Source organism: Camarhynchus parvulus, unplaced genomic scaffold, assembly GCF_901933205.1.
Source record: "Camarhynchus parvulus unplaced genomic scaffold, STF_HiC, whole genome shotgun sequence".
In the NCBI taxonomy this organism is placed as follows: Eukaryota; Metazoa; Chordata; class Aves; order Passeriformes; family Thraupidae; genus Camarhynchus; species Camarhynchus parvulus.
In genome coordinates, this window is record NW_022148600.1 from 3122 (window position 1) to 26326 (window position 23205).

Genomic DNA, 23205 nt, shown 5'->3' on the forward strand with positions numbered 1-23205 from the left:
AATCCCCAAAAAACCTCAAAAAATCCCAAAAAATCCCCCAAAAATCCCCCAAAAATCTCAAAAAATCTCCAAAAAATCCCAAAAAATTCCCCAAAAAATCCCCAAAAATCCCCAAAAAATCTCAAAAAAATCCCCAAAAAACCAAAAATCCCCAAAAATCCCCAAAAAATCCCCAAAAAATCCCAAAAATCCCCAAAAATCTCCAAAAATCCCCAAAAAATCCCCAAAAATCTCCAAAAAATCCAAAAAATCCCCAAAATCCCCCAAAAACCCAAAAAAAAAAATCCAAAAAATCAATAATCTCAAAAAATCTCAAAAAAAAATCTAAAAAATCTCAAAAAAATCCCCAAGAAATCTCAAAAATCCCCAAAAAATCCCCAAAAAATCCCAGCACCACCAGGGGGCGCTGCTCTATCGCGATAGAACCGCCGTGGGGGCGCGATATACCGCGACGTGAGGGGCTAGGAAGGGAAATCTCGCGAGATTCGGGGGTGGTATCGCGATATATCGCGCGCTATCGCGACTCACGCTCCACTCGAAGCCGCCCACGGCGATGCCGCCGGCCGCGCCCGTCCCCGCCAGGCCCACGAAGTGACCGGAGCCGATGTTGCTGGCGAAGAGCGAGGCCCCGACCTGGGGAGGGGACAAATGGGGACCCCTGAGTGACCCCTGAGTGACCCTGAGTGACCCCTGAGTGACCCTGAGTGACCCCTGAGTGACCCCTGAGTGACCCTGAGTGACCAATGAGTGACCCCTGAGTGACCCTGAGTGACCCCTGAGTGACCCCTGAGTGACCAATGAGCAACCCCTGAGTGACCACTGAGTGACCCTGAGTGACCCTGAGTGACCAATGAGTGACCCTGAGTGACCCTGAGTGACCCCTGAGTGACCAATGAGTGACCAATGAGTGACCCTGAGTGACCCCTGAGTGACCAATGAGTGACCCCTGAGTGACCCTGAGTGACCCTGAGTGACCAATGAGTGACCCTGAGTGACCCTGAGTGACCCCTGAGTGACCAATGAGTGACCAATGAGTGACCCTGAGTGACCCCTGAGTGACCAATGAGTGACCCCTGAGTGACCAATGAGTGACCAATGAGTGACCCCTGAGTGACCCTGAGTGACCCTGAGTGACCAATGAGTGACCCCTGAGTGACCCCTGAGTGACCCTGAGTGACCCCTGAGTGACCCCTGAGTGACCAATGAGTGACCAATGAGTGACCCCTGAGTGACCCCTGAGTGACCCTGAGTGACCAATGAGTGACCCTGAGTGACCCTGAGTGACCAATGAGTGACCCCTGAGTGACCCCTGAGTGACCCCTGAGTGACCACAAGGGACCAATGAGTGACCCCTGAGTGACCAATGAGTGACCCCAAAAAAGACCCCAAGGTGACCCCAAAGTGACCAAAAGGGACAAAAAGTGACCAAAAGTGACCCCAAGGTGACCAATGAGTGACCCCTAAGTGACCCCTGAGTGACCCCTAAGTGACCAATGAGTGACCACTGAGTGACCGCTGAGTGACCAATGAGTGACCCCTGAGTGACCCCTGAGTGACCCTGAGTGACCCCTGAGTGACCAATGAGTGACCCCAAAAAAGACCCCAAGGAGACCCCAAAGTGACCAAAAGTGACCAAAAGTGACCCCAAGGTGACCAATGAGTGACCCCTGAGTGACTCCTGAGTGACCACTGAGTGACCAATGAGTGACCAATGAGTGACCCCAAAAATGGCCCCAAAATGACCCCAAAAATGACCAGAAGTGACCCCTGAGTGACCCAAAAATGACCCCTGAGTGACCACTGAATGACCCCAAAAATGGCCCCAAAAATGACCCCAAAGTGACCAAAAAGGGAACCCAAAAGTGACCAGAGAGTGACCCCTGAGTGACCCCAAAAATTACCCCAAGGTGACCACAAGTGACCAAAAAGGGACTCCAAAAGTGACCCGTGAGTGACCACTGAGTGACCACTGAGTGACCACTGAGTGACCACTGAGTGACCAATGAGTGACCCCAAAAGGGACCCCAAAAATGACCCCAAGGTGACCCCAAAGTGACAAAAAGTGACCAAAAGTGACCCCAAGGTGACCAATGAGTGACCCCTGAGTGACCACTGAGTGACCACTGGGTGACCACTGGGTGACCAATGAGTGACCAATGAGTGACCATAAAAATGGCCCCAAAAGTGACCCCAAAAATGACCCCAAGGTGACCCCATGAGTGACCCCTGAGTGACCCCAAAAATGACCCCGAGGTGACCCCAAAGTGATCAAAAAGGGACCCCAAGAATGACCCCTGAGTGACCCCTGAGTGACCCCTCAGTGACCCATGAGTGACCCCAAAGTGACCAATGAGTGACCCCAAAAATGACGCCAAGGTGACCCCGAAGTGACCAAAAAGGGACCCCAGAGTGACCAATGAGTGACCCCTGAGTGACCCCTGAGTGACCCCAGAGTGACCCCTGAGTGACCCTGAGTGACCAATGAGTGACCCCTGAGTGACCCCAAAAGTGACCCCAAAAATTACCCCAAGGTGACCCCAAAGTGATCAAAAAGGAACCCCAAGAATGACCCCTGAGTGACGCCTCAGTGACCAATGAGTGACCACTGAGTGACCCCTGAGTGACCCCTGAGTGACCCCTGAGTGACCCTTGACTGACCAATGAGTGACCAATCAGTGACCAATCAGTGACCCCAAAAATGACCCCTGAGTGACCCCCGGGTGACCCCTGGGTGACCCTTGAGTGACCCCAAAAATGACCCCAAAGTGACCAAAAGTGACCCCAAAAATGACCCCAAGGTGACCCCAAAGTGACCAAAAAGGGACCCCAAGAATGACCCCTGAGTGACCCCTGAGTGACCCCTGAGTGACCAATGAGTGACCAATGAGTGACCCCAAAAGTGACCCTAAAAATGGCCCCAAAAATGATCCCAAAGTGACCAAAAGTGACCCCAAAAATTACCCCAAGGTGACCCCAAAGTGACCAAAAAGGGACCCCCAAAGTGACCCGAGTGACCCCTGAGTGACCCCTGAGTGACCCCAGAGTGACCAATGAGTGACCAATGAGTGACCCCAAAAGTGACCCTAAAAATGGCCCCAAAAATGACTCCAGAGTGACCCCTGAGTGACCCCTGAGTGACCCCTGAGTGACCAATGAGTGACCCCTGAGTGACCCCAGAGTGACCCCCGAGTGACCCCTGAGTGACCCCAGAGTGACCAACCAGTACAAACCAGTTCAAACCAGTCTGGGCACTCACCGGGGCCCAGCTCATGCTGCGTCCGGCCAGGAAATACCCGGAGAGGCTCCGCCCACCGCGCCTGCGCAGGGACTGGGACCAGTACGCACCAGTATAAACCAGTATGGACCAGTATGGACCAGTATGGACCAGTATGGACCAGTACGGACCAGTATAAACCAGTATGGACCAGTACGGACCAGTACGGACCAGTACGGACCAGTACGGACCAGTATGGACCAGTATGGACCAGTATAGACCAGTATAGACCAGTATGGACCAGTATGGACCAGTATGGACCAGTACGGACCAGTATAAACCAGTATGGACCAGTACGGACCAGTATAAACCAGTATGGACCAGTATGGACCAGTACGGACCAGTATAAACCAGTATGGACCAGTATGGACCAGTACGGACCAGTATGGACCAGTATAGACCAGTATGGACCAGTATGGACCAGTATGGACCAGTACGGACCAGTACGGACCAGTATAAACCAGTATGGATGAGATTTTTGGGGTAGATTTTTGGGGGATTTTGGGATTTCTTGGGGGTGAAATTTTGGGATTTTTCCGGGTGAATTTTCAGGATTTTGGGAAATTTCGGGTGGAATTTTTTGGGTTGAATTTCTGGGATTTTGGGGGTTTTAGGGTGAAATTTTGGGATTTTTAGGGTGAAATTTTTGGGGTAAATTTTCAGTATTTTGGTTTTTTTAAGGCTGAAAATTTTGGGGTGAATTTTCGAGATTTTGGGATTTTTTTATATTGGATTTTTTGGGATTTTTAGGGTGAAATTTTTGGGGTGAATTTTCGGGATTTTGGGATTTTTGGTTGAATTTTTGAGGGCGAATTTTTAGGATTTTGGGGATTTTTTACATTGAATGTTTGGGGTAAATTTTTAGGATTTTGGGGATTTTTTACATTGAATTTTTGGGGTGAATTTTCAGGATTTTTTGATTTTTTGGGATTTTTTTGGGGTAAATTTTCGGATTTTGATTTTTTTAAGGGTGAAATTTTTGGGGTGAATTTTCAGGATTTTTGGGATTTTTTTGGTGGTGAAATTTTGGGATTTTTAGGGTGAATTTTTGGGTTGATTTTCGGGGATTTTGGGGTTTTAAAGTTGATTTTTTGGGGATCTTTAGGGTGAATTTTGGGGGTGATTTTTTAAAATTTTGGGTTTTTTTAGGTTGATATTTTTGAGATTTTAGGGAGGATTTTTGGGGTGATTTTTATGGAATTTTTGGGGGTTTTATGTTTGATTTTTTGGGGATTTTTAGGGTGAATTTTTGGGGTTTTTAAGTTGATTATTTTTTGGGTTTTAAAGTTGATTTTTTGGGGATTTTTAGGGTGAAATTTTGGGCTGATTTTTGGGGATTTTGGGGATTTTCAGAGTGGATTTTTGGGGTTTTAAGTTGATTTTTTGGGGATTTTTAGGGTGAATTTCGGGGTTTTTTTAGGTTGATTTTTTTGAGATTTTAGGGAGGATTTTTGAGGTGATTTTTATGGAATTTTTGGGGGTTTTATGTTGATTTTTATTTGATTTTCGGGGGTTTTTACCTTGAATTTTTGGGATTTTTAGGGTGAATTTTTTAGGGTGAAATTTTGGGTTGATTTTCGGGGATTTTGGGGATTTTCAGAGTGGATTTTCGGGGTTTTTGGCTTGATTGTTTTGGAATTTTTGGGGTTTTTAGGTTGATTTTTTGGGGATTTTTAGAGTGGATTTTTTGGGGTGATTTTTTAAAATTTTGGGGTTTTTTAGGTTGATTTCTTTGAGATTTTAGGGAGGATTTTTGGGGTGATTTTTATGGAATTTTTGGGGTTTTTATGTTTGATTTTTGGGGATTTTTAAGGGTGAATTTTGGGGGTTTTATGTTGATTTTTATTTAATTTTTGGGGGTTTTTACCTTGATTTTTTGGGATTTTTAGGGTGAATTTTTGGGTTGATTTTTTTAAATTTTGGGGTTTTTTGGTGATTTTTTAAAAGGGGATTTTGGGGGATTTTCGGGATTTTTAGGGTTTTAGGTTTTTTTGAGATTTTCAGGGTGATTTTAAAGTTGATTTTTGGGGATTTTTTTTAGGGTGAATTTTTGGGGTTTTAAAGTTGATTTTTTGGGGATTTTTAGGGTGAATTTTGGGGTTTTTTTTGGGTTGATTTTTTTGAGATTTTAGGGAGGATTTTTGGGGTGATTTTTAGGGTGAATTTTTGGGGTTTTTATGTTGATTTTTATTTATTTTTTGGGGGTTTTTACCTTGATTTTTTGGGATTTTTAGGGTGAATTTTTTGGGTTGATTTTTGGGGATTTTGGGGATTTTTAGGGTGGATTTTTGGGGTTTTTAGGTTGATTTTTTTGGAATTTTGGGGGTTTTAAAGTGGATTTTTGGGGGATTTTTAGGGTGAATTTTTGGGGTGATTTCTTAAAATTTTGGGGTTTTTTAAGTTGATTTTTTGGGGATTTTAGGGAGGATTTTTGGGGTGATTTTTATGGAATTTTTGGGGTTTTTTATGTTGATTTTTATTTATTTTCAGGCGTTTTTACCCTGATTTTTTGGGATTTTTAGGATGAATTTTTTAGGGTGGATTTTTAGGGTGGATTTTTGGGGATTTTGGGAATTTTCAGGGTGGATTTTTGGGGTTTTTAAGTTGATTTTTTGGGGATTTAAAGTCGATTTTTTGGGGTTTTAAAGTTGATTTTTTGGGGATTTTTAGGGTGAATTTTTGGGGTGATTTTTTTGGAATTTTTGGGGTTTTTAAGTAGAATTTTTGGGGATATTTAGGGTGAATTTTTGGGGTGATTTTTTAAAATTTTGGGGTTTTTTAGGTTGATTTTTTTGAGATTTTAGGGTGGATCTTTGGGGTGATTTTTATGGAATTTTTGGGGGTTTTATGTTTGATTTTTTGGGGATTTTTAGGGTGAATTTTTTGGGGTTTTATGTTGATTTTTAAATTTTGGGGTTTTAGGGTTGATTTTTTGAGTTTTTAGGAGGACCTTGGGAATTTTCAGGATTTTTTTTTAGGGTGGATTTTTTTAGGAGGGTGAAATTTTTGGGTTGATTTTCGGGGATTTTGGGGATTTTCAGAGTGGATTTTTGGGGTTTTAAAGTTGATTTTTTGGGGATTTTTAGGGTGATTTTGGGGTTTTTAGGTTGATTTTTTGGGGATTTTTAGGGTGGATTTTTTGGGGTGATTTTGGTTAAAATTTTGGGGTTTTTTGGTTGATTTTTATTTATTTTTTTTTTGGGGTGTTTTTTATGGATTTTTGGGATTTTTATGTTGTTTTTAGGGGGGATTTTTAGGGTGGATTTTTGGGGATTTTGGGGATTTTCAGGGTGGATTTTTGGGGTTTTTAAGTTGATTTTTTGGGGATTTAAAGTCGATTTTTTGGGGTTTTAAAGTTGATTTTTGGGGGATTTTTAGGGTGGATTTTCAGGGTTTTTTGGTTTAATTTTTTTGGAATTTTTGGGGTTTTTAAGTTGATTTTTTGGGATTCTTAGGGTGGATTTTTTAGGGTGAAATTTTGGGTTGATTTTCAGGGATTTTGGGGTTTTGAAGTTGATTTTTTGGGGATTTTTAGGGTGGATTTTTGGGTTGATTTTTGGGGATTTTGGGGATTTTTAGGGTGGATTTTTGGGGTTTTTAAGTTGATTTTTTGGGGATTTTTAGGGTGGATTTTCAGGGTTTTTAGGTTGATTTTTTTGGAATTTTTGGGGTTTTTAGGTTGATTTTTTGGGTATTTTTAGGGTGAATTTTTGGGGTGATTTTTTCGAAATTTTTGGGGTTTTTAGGTTGATTTTTTGGGGATTTTTAGGGTGAATTTTTGGGGTGATTTTCGGGGATTTTGGGTGATTTTTTTTTTGGGGGGGGGGTTTCCTTACCCAGAGCCCCACGGCCATGACGAGCAGGAAGTACCCCCCGATCACCCCCAAATCCCAGGGATCCGCTCCGGGAGCCGCCATGCCCCTCCCCCACCCCCTCAAATCCCCTCCCCCACCCCGGCCTCGCGCCTAAATCCCCTCCGCTGCCCCTCCCCCCCACCCCCCTTCAAATCCCCTCCCCCCACCGCCCCCTCAAAGTCCAATCCGAGCCCCTCCCCCACCCTCTGGGAAGCTCAAGCCCCTCCCCCACCCTTCAATCCCCTCCCCCACCCTTCAAATCCCCCCCCACCCCCAACCCCCACCCCTCAAACCCCTCCCCCACCCCCCAAAGTCCATTCCGAGCCCCTCCCCCCACCCCTTCAAGCCCCTCCCCCCAGCCCCCCAAATCCCCTCCCCCACCCTCAATTTCCCATCCCCCCGCCCCCATCCCCCAATCCCCTCCCCCACCCCCCTAAATCTCCCCTCGAGCCCCTCCCCCCCCTCAAGTCCCATCTCAGCCCCTCCCCACCCTCAGGAACCCCCCAAGCCCCTCCCCCACACCCCTCAAAGTCCAATCCCAGCCCCTCCCCCATCCTCAGGACCCCTCCCCCAAATCAGAGCCCCTCAAGCCCCCCCCCACCCTTCAAATCCCCTCCCCCCCACCCCTGAAATCCAACCCGAGCCCCTCCCCCACCCCGCACAATCCCCTCCCCCACCCCGGGTGGCCCCACTGGACCCGAAGGGGGGGTTGGGTGGGGGGTGGGGGGAGGGGCGGCCCCTCCCCCCCCTTTCCCTTCCCCCTCCTTCCCCTCCCCCATCCCCGGCTCGGCCTGCGCTGGGGGAGGGGCGGCTTGGGGACAATTTTGGGCATTTTTGGGCATTTTCGGGTCATTTTCGGGTCATTTTTGGGGTAATTTTTGGGTCATTTTTGGGTCATTTTTTGGGTAATTTTTAGGACATTTTCCGGTCATTTTTGGGTCATTTTTGGGACCATTTTTGGGGCATTCTCCTGCCATTTTTGGGGTAATTTTGGAGTAATTTTTTGTCATTTTTTGGTCATTTTTGCTTCATTTTTGGGCCATTTTTGGAGTAATTGTTGGGTCATTTTTAGGACATTTTTCTGACATTTTTTGGTCATTTTTGGGGCATTTTTGGGTCATTTTGAGGTCATTTTTTGGTCCTTTTTTTGGTAATTTTTGGGTCATTTTTAGGACATTTTTTGGGTCATCTTGGGTCATTTTTGGGCCATTTTTTGGGTCATTTTTGGAGTAATTTTTGGGTCATTTTTAGGACATTTTCCTGTCATTTTCGTGTCATTTTTTGGTCATTTTTGGGACCATTTTTGGGGCATTTTTGGGACCATTTTTGGGGCATTTTCCTGCCATTTTGAGGACATTTTTCTGTCATTTTTTGTCTTTTTTTTGGGTCATTTTTTGGTCCTTTTTTTGGTCATTTTTAGGTTATTTTTAGGACATTTTTTGAGTCATTTTTGGGTTATTTAGACTCATTTTTGGGCCATTTTTGGAGTAATTTTGGGGTTATTTTTAGGACATTTTTCTGTCATTTTTTTGTCATTTTTTGGTCATTTTTGGGTCAATTTTCGGGCCATTTTTGGGGCATTTTGGGCCATTTTGAGGTCATTTTTTGGTCCTTTTTTAGTCATTTTTGGAGTAATTTTTGGGTCATTTTTAGGAAATTTTTCTGTCATTTTTTGGTCATTTTTTGGTCATTTTTGGGTCATTTTTGGGACCATTTTTGGGGCATTCTCCTGCCATTTTTGGGGCAATTTTGGTGTCATTTTTTGTCATTTTTGGGTCATTTTTAGGACAATTTTTGGGTCATTTTTTGGTCATTTTTGGAGTAATTTTTGGGTCATTTTTAGGACATTTTTCTGTCATTTTTGGTCATTTTTGGGGCATTTTTGGGTCAATTTTGGTCATTTTTGGGTCATTTTTGGGGCATTTTCCTGCCATTTTGAGGACATTTTTCTGTCATTTTTTGGTCCTTTTTTGGCCGTTTTTGGTGTAATTTTTGAGTCATTTTTGGGACAATTTTTGGGTCATTTTGGGCCATTTTTTGGTCATTTTTGGAGTAATTTTTGGGTCATTTTTAGGACATTTTCCTGTCATTTTTTGGGTCATTTTTGGGGCATTTTTGGGCCATTTTGAGGTCATTTTTTGGTCCTTTTTTTGGTAATTTTTGGGTCATTTTTAGGACAATTTTTGGGTCATTTTGGGTCATTTTTGCTTCATTTTTTGGGCATTTTTGGAGTAATTTTTGGGTATTTTTAGGACATTTTTCTGTCATTTTTTGGTCATTTTTGAGTCATTTTTGGGACCATTTTTGGGGCATTTTTCTGCCATTTTTGGGGTAATTTTGGGTCATTTTTGGCCATTTTTGGGTCACTTTTGGGCCAATTTGAGACAATTTTTAGGACCATCTTTGAGTCAGTTTAGGACCATTTTTTGATCTTTTCAGGTCATTTTTGGACCCATTTTTGGGGCATTTTTGGGTCATTTTTGGACACATTTTTGGGGTGTTTTAGGGGCCAACTTGTGCCATTTTTTGGTTCATTTTGAGATCATTTTTTGGTCATTTTTTTACATTTTTTGGACAAATTTTGGATCATTTTTGAACCATTTTTAGTTCCTTTTTTGGCCATTTTTGGTTCATTTTGGGTCTTTTTTTGATCCAATTTTGGGCCATTTGGGGTTCATTTTTGGGGCCATTTTGGTGCATTTTGGCTCATTTTAAAGTCTTTTTTGGCTCATTTTGGGACAACTTTTTAGTCAATTTTTGGGTATTTTTTGGGCCATTTTAGGACAATATTTGGGTCTGTTTTGGGCCATTTTTCCGTCATTTTTGGTCATTTTTAAACCATTTTTCAGATTTTAATTCAATTTTTTTGTCATTTTAATTCCATTTTCTATCATTTTCAGGAACTCCTGCTCCAAATTTGGGTCATTTAGGGTCATTTTTTGGGACCCTTTTTGGGCCATTTTTGGTTCATTTTTTGGACAAATTTCTGCCAATTTTGGGGTAATTTTGGAGTCATTTTTGGCACCGTTTTTGGGTCATTTTTTGGATGTTTTTTGCCATTTTTTGGGCCATTTTTGAGGTCATTTTTGGGACTCATTTTGGGTAATTTTTGGTCATTTTTTGGACAATTTTTGGGTCATTTTTGCTTCATTTTTTGGGCATTTTTGGAGTAATTTTTGGGTATTTTTAGGGCATTTTTCAGTCATTTTGGGGTCATTTTTGAGTCATTTTTTGGATCATTTTTGGGTCCATATTCTGGTTTTTTTTGGCTGATTTTAAAGTCTTTTCTGGGACCATTTTTGGCTCATTTTGGGACCACATTTGAGTCAATTTGGGGTCATTTTTTGGGTCATTTTTGGGCCATTTTTGAGTCAATTTTTGGACCATGTTTTGGGCCATTTTTGGGCCATTTTTTGGGTCATTTTTCGACCATTTTGGGATCTTTTTTGAGTCATTTTTGGGTCATTTTTTGGTCATTTTTAAAGCCATTTTTTGGACCATTTTAATTCCATTTTTTTTGCCGTTTTTATTTCATTTTTTCCCCATTTTCCAGGAACCTCCGGCTCCAAATTTGGGTCATTTAGGGTCATTTTTTGGGACCCTTTTTGGGCCATTTTTGGTTCATTTTTGCACAAATTCAGCCACATTTGGGGTATTTTGGAGTCATTTTGGGGCAACATTTTTGGGTCAAAAATAAAAAAAAAATTGGATCTGTTTTGCCCCTCCCCCACCCCAATTTTTGGGTCATTTTGGTCATTTTTGGCCCCCCCCCACCCCCACCCCAAATTTTGGGTCATTTTAACCCCAAAAGGGTCATTTTTTGGCCCCCCCCCCCCCCCACCCCAAATTTGGGATATTTTTGGCCCCCTCCCTCACCTCAAAAATTTGAATTTTTTAATTCCAAAAATGGGGAAATTTTCCCACCTGGCAATTTTCAAATTTTTTAACCCCAAAAAAAGAAAATTTTTTAGTCCCTCCCCCACCCCAAAATTTTGAATTTTTAACCCCAAAAAAATTTTGGCCCCTCCCCCACCCCAACATTGGGAAATTTTTGGCCCCTCCCCCACCTCAAAATTTTGAATTTTTAAACCCCATAAAGGAAAATTTTTGGACCGTTTCTCCCATTTTTCGTTTTTGACCCCCATTTTGGGACCTTTTACCTACGAGTAATTTTTGGGCCCTTTCTCCCCCACCCCAAAATTGGGAATTTTTAGATTTCCAAAAGGGAATTTTTTTGCCCCTCCCGCACCCCAAAAATTTGAATTTTTAAACCCAAAAAAAGGAAAATTTTTGGCCCCTCCCCCACCCCAAAATTGGGAAAATTTGGCTCCTCCCCCACCCCAAAAATTTGAATTTTTAACCCCAAAAAAAGAAAATTTTGGCTCCTCCCCCACCCCAAAATTGGGAAATTTTTGGCCCCTCCCCCATCTCAAAATTTTGAAATTTTAACCCCAAAAAAGGGAAAATTTTGGCCCCTCCCCCACCCAATAAATTGGGATTTTTTGGCCCCTCCCCCACCCAAAAAATTTGAAATTTTAACCCCAAAAAAGGGAAATTTTTGCCTCCTCCCCCACCCCAAAATTGGGATTTACTTTTAGCCCCCCCCACACCTCAAAATTTTGAATTTTTTAATTCCAAAAAAGGGGAAATTTTGGCCCCTCCCCACCCAAAAAATTTGAATTTTTAACCCCAAAAAAGGGAAATTTTTGACCACTCCCCCACCCCAAAATTGGGAAATTTTTGGCCCCTCCCCCACCTCAAAATTTTGAATTTTTAAACCCCAAAAAAGGAAAATTTTTGGCCCCTCCCCAACCCCCAAAATTTGACCTTTTTACCCCAAAAAAGGGAAATTTTTGGCCCCCCCCCCCCCCAAAAAATTGGGATTTTTTAGTCCCTCCCCCACCCCCAAAAATTTGAATTTTAACCCCAAAAAAGGAAAATTTTTGGCCCCTCCCCCACCCCAAAATTGGGAAATTTTTAGCCCCTCCCCCACCCCAAAATTTTGGATTTTTAAATTTCAAAAAAGGAAAATTTTTGGCCCCTCCCCCACCCCACAAATTTGAATTTTTAAACCCAAAAAAAGAAAATTTTGGCTCCTCCCCCACCCCAAAATTGGGAAATTTTTGGCCCCTCCCCCACCCCACATTTGCATTTTTGACCACACCCCCCCCACCTACTCCACATTTGCATTTTAACCCCAAAATTTGGGGAATTTTTTTTCTCAAAATTTTGGAGAATTCGGCCCCTCCCCCTCCCTTCACCTCCTGATTTGCATTTTCAGCTCCTCCCCCGTCTAATTTGCATTTTTTCACCCCAAAATTGGGAAGATTTGCCCTGCCCCCACCCCAAAATTTGAATTTTTGGCCCCTCCCCCTCCTCTAATCCACCCCCTCTCTGTGGCCAAGCCCCCTTTTCTTGGTCACGCCCCTTTTTCTTGGCCACGCCCCTTTTCTATTGGCCACGCCCCCTCACCTGCAGCCCGCGGCTCTTGAGGTGCTTCAGGAGTTGGGGGCGGAGTACGACCCTGGGGGAGGGGCAGAGTGACCCGTGAGTGACCTCTGACCCCTGAGTGACCCCCGAGTGACCCCTGAGTGACCCCGCCCCTCCCCCACTCACGCTGCCGCCATCTTGCTCAGGGCGTGGCCGGCCGGGCCGCGGGGGAGGGGAAAATACGTCCTGGGGAAAGGAGGGGGGCGGGGTCAGAGCCACGCCCACACCCCCTGACCCCGCCCACCACAAAGGAAACCACGCCCACCTCTGTTAAGCCCTGCCCACGCCTTTAAATCCAGCCCATCACTTTAGCCCTGCCCACTCTTTTAGCCCCACCCCTTCCCTTTAGCCCCTCCTCCAACCTTTTAGCCCCGCCCCATCTCTTTAGCCTCACCCCATTATTTTAGCCCCGCCCCTCCAATTATCCCCCTCATTTAGCCCCGCCCCTTCCTTTAACCCCGCCTCCACGCTTTAGGCCTGCCCCTTTAGCCCCGCCCGTCCCTTTTAGCCCCGCCCCCTTTTGATACCCGCCCACCCCTTTAGCCACGCCCCCATTGTTTTATCCCCACCTCCTCTAGCCCCGGCCCATCGCGTTAACCCCGCCCCATTCTTTTAGCCCCGCCCCTTTCCTCTTAGCCCCTCCCCGCCCTTGCTTCCCCGGCTCCCTCCTTTAGCCCCGCCCACTCCCTTAACCCCACCTCTTCTTCTTTAGCCCCTCCCCTTTTAAACCTCACCCAATCCCTTTAGCCCCGCCCCATTTCTTTAGCCCCTCCTCCATCCCTTTAACCCCTCCCCCCTCCCTTTAGCCCCGCCCCATCCTCTCCTCCTGTAACCCCACCCCCTTGTTTGGCCCCGCCCCTTCCCTTTAGCCCCGCCCCCTCCCTGTAACCAAACCTGCCAAAATTCCATTTTTAACCCTTTTTTCACCGTGTTTTTTTGGTTTTTTGGGTGGAGGAGGGGCCTGACCCCACCTTGACCCTGCCCCGCCCCCAAATTTTGGGTTAAAATCCCCAAAAATCCCCAAAAAATTGCAAAAAAATCACCCAAAAAATCATCCAAAAATAGCGAAAATTCGCAAAAAAATCACCAAAAATTCCATTTTTAACCCTTTTTTCGCCGGATTTTTTTGGTTTTTTGGGTAGAGGAGGGGCCTGACCCCACCTTGACCCTGCCCCACTCCCAAATTTTGGGTTAAAATCCCCAAAAAATTGCAAAAAATCCCCGAAAATATCGCCAAAAAACCCCCAAAAATCGCCCAGAAATCGCAAAAAAATCGCCAAAAATCCATTTTTAACCCTTTTTTCACCGGGTTTTTTTGTTTTCCTCGGGTATGATGGAGGGCCTGCGCGCACCTTGACCCTGCCCCAGCCGCAAACTTTGGGTTAAAATCCCAAAAAATCCCCAAAAATCACCAAAAAACCCCCCGAAAATCACAAAAAAATCGCTAAAAATGCGGGGGAAAAAGGGTTGCAAAAAATCACCCAAATTCCAGTTTAAAATGATTATTTTGCCGGGTTTTTGGTTTTTGGGTAGAGGAGGACCTGACCCCACCTTGACCCTGCCCTACTCCCAAATTTTGGGTTCCCAAAATCCCCAAAAATCCCTAAAAACCGCAAAAATCCCCAAAATATCCTTAAAAACCCCAAAAAATCCCCCAAAAATTCGGTTTTAAAAACCCAAAAAATCCAAATTTTAACGTTTTCTTTTTGCCCGGATTTTTGGTTTTTGGTAACACGAAAATTCGACCTAACCCCAACTTTTAGACCCTGCTCTGCCCCCCAAATTTTGGGTTAAAACCCCAAAATTTCCCCATAAAAATCCCCGAAAATATCCCCAAAAAACCACAAAATTTCCCCCCCTAAAACGCAAAAATCTCCAAAAATCAGGTTTTTTAACCCTATTTTGGCCAGGTTTTGGTTTTTTTGGTAGAGGAGGGACCTTCCCCAACCTTGCCTTTTAAACCCCCAATCCCCAAATTTTAAAACCTAAAATCCCCAAATTTTTAAACAAAAATCCCCAAAAATATCGCTTTTTAAAAAAAACTACCAAAATCCCCATATCGCAAAAACCGCCAAAAATCCATTTTTAACCCTATTTTGGCCGGGTTTTTTTTGTTCCCTCACCGGTTGATGATGGAGGGCAGCGGGAAGAGCAGTGTTTCGCACCCAACAGCGGCAGCAGCGGCAGCATTTTTAGGTACCAGAGCCGCAACATTCGCAGTTTTTACACCCAAAATGCCCCCCAAAAACGGCATCGAGGGGTGCTGGGGACGGGGGGGCAGGAAAGGGTTAAAATAAAAAAATAAATACAATTAAAATGATTAAATTAAAAAAAACCTGGGGAAAATCGCCCAAAATTTGAGGGTTTTAGACGCCAAACTTCCCCCAAAATTTGCGTTTTTTCCCATCCAAAATTCCACAAAATTCCCATTTTTTAAACCCAAAATTCCCCAAAAGTTGTGTTTTTCTCACCCAAAATTCCCCAAAATTTCAATTTTTTAAACCCCAAAATTCCCCCAAATTTCCGTTTTTTAACCCCAAAATGTCCAGTTTGGTAAACCCCATAATTTCCATTTTTCTCACCCAAAATTCCCCAAAATTTCCATTTTTTAAACCCAAAATTCCCCAAAATTTGCATTTTTCTCACCTAAAATCCCATTTTTAAATGCCAAAATTCCCCCAAAATTCCCATTTTTTAAACCCCAATATCCCCCCAAATTTCCATTTTTTAAACCCAAAATTTCCCCAAATTTTCTGGTTTTTAAACCCAAATTTCCCCCAAAATTTGCGTTTTTTAAATCCAAAATTTGCGGGTTTTAGAACCCAAAATTCACTGTGTTTCTCACCCAAAATTCCCCAAAATTTCCATTTTTTAAACCCAAAATTCCCCAAAATTTGCATTTTTCTCACCCAAAAGTCCCTATTTTTACATGCCAAAATGCCCCCAAAATTTCCATTTTTTTAAACCAAAATTACCCTCAAATTTCCATTTTCAAACCCAAAATTCCCCCAAAATTTGCAGTTTTTCTCACCCCAAAATTCCCCCAAAATTTCCATTTTTAAACCCCAAAATTCCCCAAAATTTCAATTTTTTAAACCAAAATTACCCCCAAATTTCCATTTTGTTAAACCCCAAAATTTCCATTTTTCTCACCCAAAATTCCCCAAAATTTCAATTTTTTCTCACCCAAAATCCCCCCAAATTTTCATTTTTTAAACCCAGAATTCCCCAAAATTTGTAGTTTTTTACACCCAAAGTGCCCCCAAAATTTACATTCTTTAAACCACAATTCCCCCAAATTTCTATTTTTTAACCCCAAAATTCCCATTTTGTTAAACCCCAAAATTTCCATTTTTCTCACCCAAAATTCCCCAAAATTTCCCTTTTGTAAACCCAAAATTCCTCCAAAATTTGCGGGTTTCCTCACCCAAAAGTCCCATTTTTAAAACCCCAAAATTCCTCAAAATTTCCATTTTTAAACCCAAAATCCCCCAAAATTTCCATTTTTTAAATCCAAAATTCCCCAAAATTTGTGGGTTTTCTCACCCAAAATTCCCCAAATTTCCATTTTTCTCACCCAAAATTCCCCAAAATTCCCTTTTTTTCCTCCCCAAATTGCCCAAATTTCCCATTTTTCTGCCCAAAATTCCCAAATTCCCCCTGAAATTCCCATTTTTTCCTCCCCAAATTGCCCAAAATTCCCATTTTTCCTCCCAAAATTCCCATTTTTTTTCCCCGCCCCAAAATTCCCATTTTTTTCACCCAAAATTGCCCAAAATTCCCATTTTTTCCACCCCCAAAAAATCGCTTAAAAAATCCATTTTTAACCCTTTTTTCGCCGGTTTTTTTTTGAGCTTTTGGGTGGGGGAGGGGCCTGATCCTACCCCGCCCCTCCCCCACGCCCAAACCCCCTCAAATTTTGGGTTAAAAAACCGAAAAAATGGGAAAAAATACACGGAAAATCAGCAAAAATCGCTAAAAAAATCCATTTTTAACCCTTTTTTCGCCGGGTGTTTTTTGGCCGCGAGGTGGGGGAGGGACCGAGGGGGCGGGGGAGGGGCGGGCTCGGCTCAAGCCCCTCCCCCACCCCCAAAACCCCCCAAATTTTGCGTTAAAAAAACCCCCAAATCTTAAAAAATTCGTTAAAAAATCGCCAAAAATCCATTTTTAACCCTTTTTTCGCCGGGTTTTTTTTGGCCGTGAGGTGGGGGAGGGGTCCCGGGGTGGGGGAGGGGCTCTGGGGTGGGGGAGGGGCTCACGGCTCGGCGGCATTTGCTGAGGATGCGCTGGCGGAAGGAGGCCCAGAGGGTGATGGGGGCGCGGTCGAAGCTGCGGACCAGGGAGGCCACCTGGGAAAAAAAGGGGAAAAAAATTGGGGTGGAAATGGTGAAAAAATGGGGAAAAAATGACCTAAAATGAGCCAAAAAAAAATGACCTAAAATGAGCCAAAAAATGGTCAATGGTTGACTAAAAAATGACATAAAACGCTCCAAAAAATGAGCCAAAAATGGCCCAAAAATAAATCAAAAAATGGCCCAAAAATGGTCCCAAAAAAGGACATAAAATGACCCAAAAAATGGTCAATAATTGACTAAAAAAGAACCTTAAAATGACCCAAAAATGACCTTAAAGTGACCCAAAAAATCATCAATAATTGACTAAAAAATGACCTAAAATGACCCAAAAAATCATCAATAATTGACTAAAAAATTAACTTAAAATGACCCAAAAAATGATCAATAATTGACTAAAAAATGACCTTAAAATGACCAAAAAATGGTCCAAAAATTAATCGAAAAAGGTCCCAAAAATGGTCCCAAAAATGGTCCCAAAATGGTCCCAAAAAAGGCCCTAAAATGGCCCAAAAAAGGAAAGAAAATGGTCCAAAAAATGATCAATAATTGATTAAAAAATGATATAAAATTACCCAAAAATGACCCAAATATAGCCCAAAAATTAATCAAAAAACGGTCCAAAAATGGTCCCGAAAAATGACCCAAAAAATGGCCAATAATTGACTAAAAAATGACCTTAAAATGACCCAAAAATGATCAATAATTGATTAAAAATGACCTTAAAATGACCCAAAAATGACCTTAAAATCACCCAAAAATGACCAATAATTGACTAAAAAATGACCTTAAAATGACCCAAAAATGACCTTGAAATCACCCAAAAATGATCAATAATTGACTAAAAAAGGACCTAAAATGCCCCAAAAAATGACCCAAAATAGCCCAAAAAAGGACATAAAATGGCCCAAAAAATGACATAAAATGGTCCAAAAAATGGCCAATAATTGATTAAAAATGACATAAAATGACCCAAAAATAACAAAAAATAACAAAAATAACAAAAAATGACAAAACCTGACCAAAAATGACCAAAAATGACCCAAAAATGGCCAAAAATTGCCCAAAAATGGTCCCAAAAAATATCCCAAAAATGGCCAAAAATGTCCCAAAAATGGCCAAAAATATCCGAAAAATGGCCAAAAATGACCCAAAAATGGCCAAAAATGCCCCAAACCCGCCCCACGGGAAGCCCCGCCCCCTTTTGTGACCTCATTGATGAGGTCATCGTCGTCGTCCTTGACCTCGATGCTCATTGGCTGCCGCGGGAAGCGCCGGAAGACGTCGACCAATCGGGGGATCCGGCGATCGGAGCCCGAGGAGAAAGAGCCTGAAAGGGGGCGGGGCTTCAATGGGGCGGGGCTTAGAGGCGTGGGCGGGGCTAAACTGCTTCAGGCCACGCCCCCAGGGTAAAAAATCCCGGGAATTTTTGGGGTTAAAAATGGAAATTTTGGGAATTTTGGGGGTGGGGGAGGGGCTGAAGGGTGGGGGAGGGGAGAATTCTCCAAATTGTCCAAAATTCCAAATTTTTTGGATCCAAAATGACCCAAAATTCCCATTTATCCACCCAAAAATTTCCACAAAATTCTCTTTTTTTCACCCCACAAATTCCACAAAATTCCCCCCAAAAATTCCACAAAATTCCCATTTTCTCCCCCAAAAATTCCACAAAATTCCCAATTTTTTCACCCAAAAAATTCCACAAAATTCCCATTTTACCACCCAAAAATTTCGACAAAATTCCCATTTTTTCACCCCAAAATCTCCACAATATTCCCATTTTTCCACCCAAAAATTTCCACAAAATTCCTATTTTTCCACCCAAAAATTCCCATTTTTCCACCCAAAAAATTTCAACACAATTCCCATTTTTCCACTTAAAAATTTCCACAAAATTCCCCCAAAATTGCCACAAAATTCCCATTTTTCCACCCCAAAAAATTCCACAAAATTCCCATTTTTTCACCCAAAAATTCCCAAAAAATTCTCATTTTCCACCCCAAAAATTTCCACCAAATTCCCATTTTTCCCAATTTTCCCAAATTCGGATTTTTTGACCCAAAATTCCACAAATTTCCCCAAAATTCCCAATTTTGGGCCCAAAAATTCCTTTGGACCCAAAATTTCTCCAAATTCCCCATTTTTTGAGCGGATTTTCCGCAAATTTTCCCGATTTTTGGCTTTTTTGACCCCAAAATCCCCAAATATTCCCAAAATTTCCATTTTTAACCCCAAAATTTCCATTTTTTGGTCACCTGGTGAGAACGTCACCTCCAGGGGGCTCCGGTAAGGGGGCAGCTCCTGGGGAGGGATAATTAAATGTTAATTATTGTTAATTAGGCGCTAATAATTGATTAATTAAGGTTAAATTAGGTTAATTATTATTAATTATTACTAATTATTCATTAATTAATCTTAATTATGGAGATAATTTGCTTCTAAATTAAAATTAATATCAAATTACGGACGATTAATTATCACCTATTAGCATTAATTACCGCTAATTCGCAATTATTATGAACTAATTACCACTAATTACCAATAATTAGCCCCAAATGCAATTAATTCCCATTAATCACCGCTCATTTAATTCCCCAATTAACTAAATTGACACTGATTTAAATACCATTCATTTAATTAATTAATGAATACAATTACACCATTAATTACTCTTTATTACTATTAATTACCATTAATTCACATAAGTGAGCATTAATTACCATTAATTACCAATTATTTGCACTAATCACCACTGTTTATTACAATTCATCACTATTCATTACCACTAATTACAATTCATTACCAATAATTACCATTAATTACCATTAATTACCCCTAATTATTCCCATTATTTTCCTATTAAGTACAATTAATTTCCGCTACCACCCATTAATGACCACCAACGACCATTAATTAACATTAATCACCGTTGATTTCAGCTAATTACCATTAATTCGCACTAATAAGCGTTAATTACCGCTAATTACAATCTATTGCCATTAATTAATCCTTATTACCAATAATTCGCACCAATTAAATTAATTACCAATAATTGCCATCTATTACCATTAATTACTCCTTATTACTATTAATTATTACTATTATTCATCACCAATTAAAATTTGCTACCATTAATTAACCCTTTATTACCACTAATTACCATTAATTAGCATAACGATCCATTAACCAAATCCCACTAATCACCGCTAATTAACTATCGCTAATTAACCCCCCCTAATTACACCCTAATTACCCATTCGCCCAATTAATCAACCCCCTAATTAACCTAAATCCCTCAAATCCCGTTAATTATCGCCGATTAATCGTTAATGAACTCGCCGCGTAATCGGTTTGGGTGACGTCAAGATGGCGGCCGCTCTGTCGCGACAGCTCCCGGTCGTGACAGACGACGACGACGCCGTCGCGGGTGCGGCGCACGTCCAGCTCCAGCCAATCGCAGCCCTCCGACACCGCGCTGGGGGCAGGGCCAAGGGGAAAAGGGGCGGGGTTAGGAGATGCAGCCAATCGCAAAGCTCGGGGCTGGTGGAGGGGGCGGGGACATGAAAGGGGGCGGGGTTTAGATGTTCGGGTAATTAGAGAGCTCTGGGCGGGGACAAAAGAAGGGGCGGGGTTTAGAGATTGAGCCAATCACGGCCGTCTGAATTTGCGCGGGGGGGGGTCAAGGGAAAGGAGGCGGGGCTTAAAGTTAGGGGAAATTAGCTCTAAGATGGTGGTGGGGGCGTGGCCAGAGGAAAAGGGGCGGGGCTTAGAGGTAGAGAAAATTAGTGCTCTGAGAGGGTGGTGGGCGTGGCTACAGGAAAAGGGGGCGGGGCTTAGAGTTAGAACAAATTAGAGTGATCTGAGAGCGTGGGGGCGTGGCCACAGGAAAAGGGGGCGGGGCTAAGAGGTAGAGAAAATTAGTGATCTGAGCGGATGGGGGCATGGCCACAGGAAAAGGGGGCGGGGCTTAGAGTTACAGGAAATTAGATCTGAGAGGGTGGGGGCGTGGTCACAGGAAAAGGGGCGGGGCTTTGGTTTAAAGTACATCATAGCCCTTGGAGATCTCATTGGGGCGGAGCCAAGGGAAAAGGAGGCGGGGCTTAGGGATTCACCCATTTAAAGTGCTTGGAGGGAGTAGGGGGTGGGGTTACAATAAAAGGGGCGGAGCTCGGAGTTACAGCCAATTAGATAGATTGGAAACTGCACTGGGGGCGGAGCAAAGCAAAAAGGGGCGGGGCTTAGATGTACAGTCAATCAAAGCAGTCAGATCCCTCTGACTCTGTGCTGGGGGCGGGGCCAAGCAAAAAAGGGGGCGAGGCTTAGAGTAACAGCCAATTAGAGACCTTGGTGCTGGTGATGGGGGCGTGGCCAAAGGAAGAGGGGCGGGGCTTAGATTTAAAGTCAGCCACAGGCCTCAGGGGGGGCGGGGCCATTAAAAAGGGGGCGGGGACTGCACTGGAGAAAAGATAAATTGGAAGGGGCGTGGCCAGGGGAAAGGGGCGTGGCCTCACTTCTCGAAGGCCTCCATGGTGTTCTCGATTCGCTCCCCCGCGCCTGGGTTAATGAGGGGTAATTAAGGGTTCATTAGGGCTAATTAGGGCTAATTAAGGGTTCATTAGGGCTCATTAGGGGCTACATTGGTTCCTCCTGAGCCCTCCCTCTTTAGCCCCGCCCCCTCACCCCTTTAAGGCCCTCCCCTTTTCTTAAACCACTCCCCTCTCTAAGCCCCTCCCCCACACCTCTCCTGTTTGCCCCTCCCCTCTTCCTCTTTTAGCCCCTCCCCCTTAACCCCGCCCCCTCTTCAGCCCCGCCTCCTCCCCTTCAACCCATCCCCCATCTCCTTTAGCCCCTCCCCCTTAACCCCGCCTCCTGTTCAGCCCCGCCCCCTCCCCTTCAACCCATCCCCCATCTCCTTTAGCCCCTCCCCCAAACTCTCCTCTATCTCCACCCCTTTTTTAGCCCCGCCCCTCCTATTTAGGCCACGCCCTCTCTATTTAGCCCCGCCCACTCCCCCACACTTTCTGACCCCATTTCCCCCTCCCCCACCCCAATCCCCTCACCCTCATTTCCTAAGCCCCTCCCCCTCCCCAACCGCCTCCCCCTTTAACCCCTCCCTCTCCCTTTAACCCCGCCCATTCATCTTAGCCCCGCCCCCTCCGTTTTTAAGCCCCGCCCCCTCTCACCTCCCCTGTGCGCCACCGCCCTTCCCGGTACGGCCAATTTCGGCCCTTCCGAGCCCCTCCGGGCAATGGCGGCCACCAAAACCGCGCCGAGCGCCGCCAAAACCGCCCCGAGCGCCACGCCGAGCGCCAGCGCCGCCATGGCTGCCCTCCCGGACTGGTTCGGACTGGTTTGGAACTGGTTTTGAACTGGTTTTGGGCGTGGCCGCGCACCTGTCTCAGGTGTTTAATTAAGGAGTGCCTCGGTACCCACAATGCACTGCGGGATTAGAAGGTTTTTTCCGCCTCGTTACCCACAATGCACGGCAATGAGGCGGAGACTTCCTGGTTTTAATAGTAATGCCTCGGAACCCACAATGCATTGCGGAAACAGGGGGTTAGTTCCGCCTCGTTACCCACAGTGCATCGCGCGAGTAATTTCCGCGGTTTAATTGGAAAGGGGAACAAACTGGGAGCACTCGAAGCTCAAACTGGGAGCACTCGAAGCTCAAACTGGGAGCACTGGGAGCCCAAACTGGGAGCCCAAACTGGGAGCACTGGGAGCCACAAACTGGGAGCACTGGGAGCCCAAACTGGGAGGACTGGGAGCCCACACTGGGAGCCCAAACTGGGAGCACTGGGAACCCAAACTGGGAGAACTGGGAGCCCACACTGGGAGCCCAAACTGGGAGCACTGGGAGCCCAAACTGGGAGCACTGGGAGCCCAAACTGGGAGCCCAAACTGGGAGCACTGGGAGCCCAAACTGGGAGGACTGGGAGCCCAAACTGGGAGCACTGGGAGCCCAAACTGGGAGAACTGGGAGCCAAGACTGGGAGCACTGGGAGCCCAAACTGGGAGCCAAACTGGGAACACTGGGAGCCCAAACTGGGATCACTGAAAGCCCAAACTGGGAGCCCAAACTGGGAGCCAAGACTGGGAGCACTGGGAGCACAAACTGGGAGCCAAACTGGGAACACTGGGAGGCCAGACCGCGAGAACTGGGAGCCCAAACTGGGAGCACTGCGAAAACGGGGGTTGCTTCCGCCTCGATACCCACAATGCATTGCAGGCACGA

At 44.3% G+C, this 23205-nt stretch overlaps 1 protein-coding gene across 1 annotated transcript; it reads right to left on the minus strand.

Moving 5' to 3' along the window:
• Positions 1–528: 528 nt before the first annotated feature.
• On the minus strand, positions 529–22292 carry LOC115916954 (lysophospholipase D GDPD3-like; the record flags this gene model as incomplete). The annotated part of the gene is made up of 7 exons (XM_030970689.1): positions 22154–22292; positions 21482–21524; positions 20310–20445; positions 19226–19271; positions 18182–18300; positions 16878–16967; positions 529–633 (listed from the first exon to the last, which is right to left on the minus strand). Coding segments are annotated over exons 1-7 (678 nt in total), but the record flags the coding sequence as incomplete, so codon positions are not given.
• Positions 22293–23205: the final 913 nt, after the last annotated feature.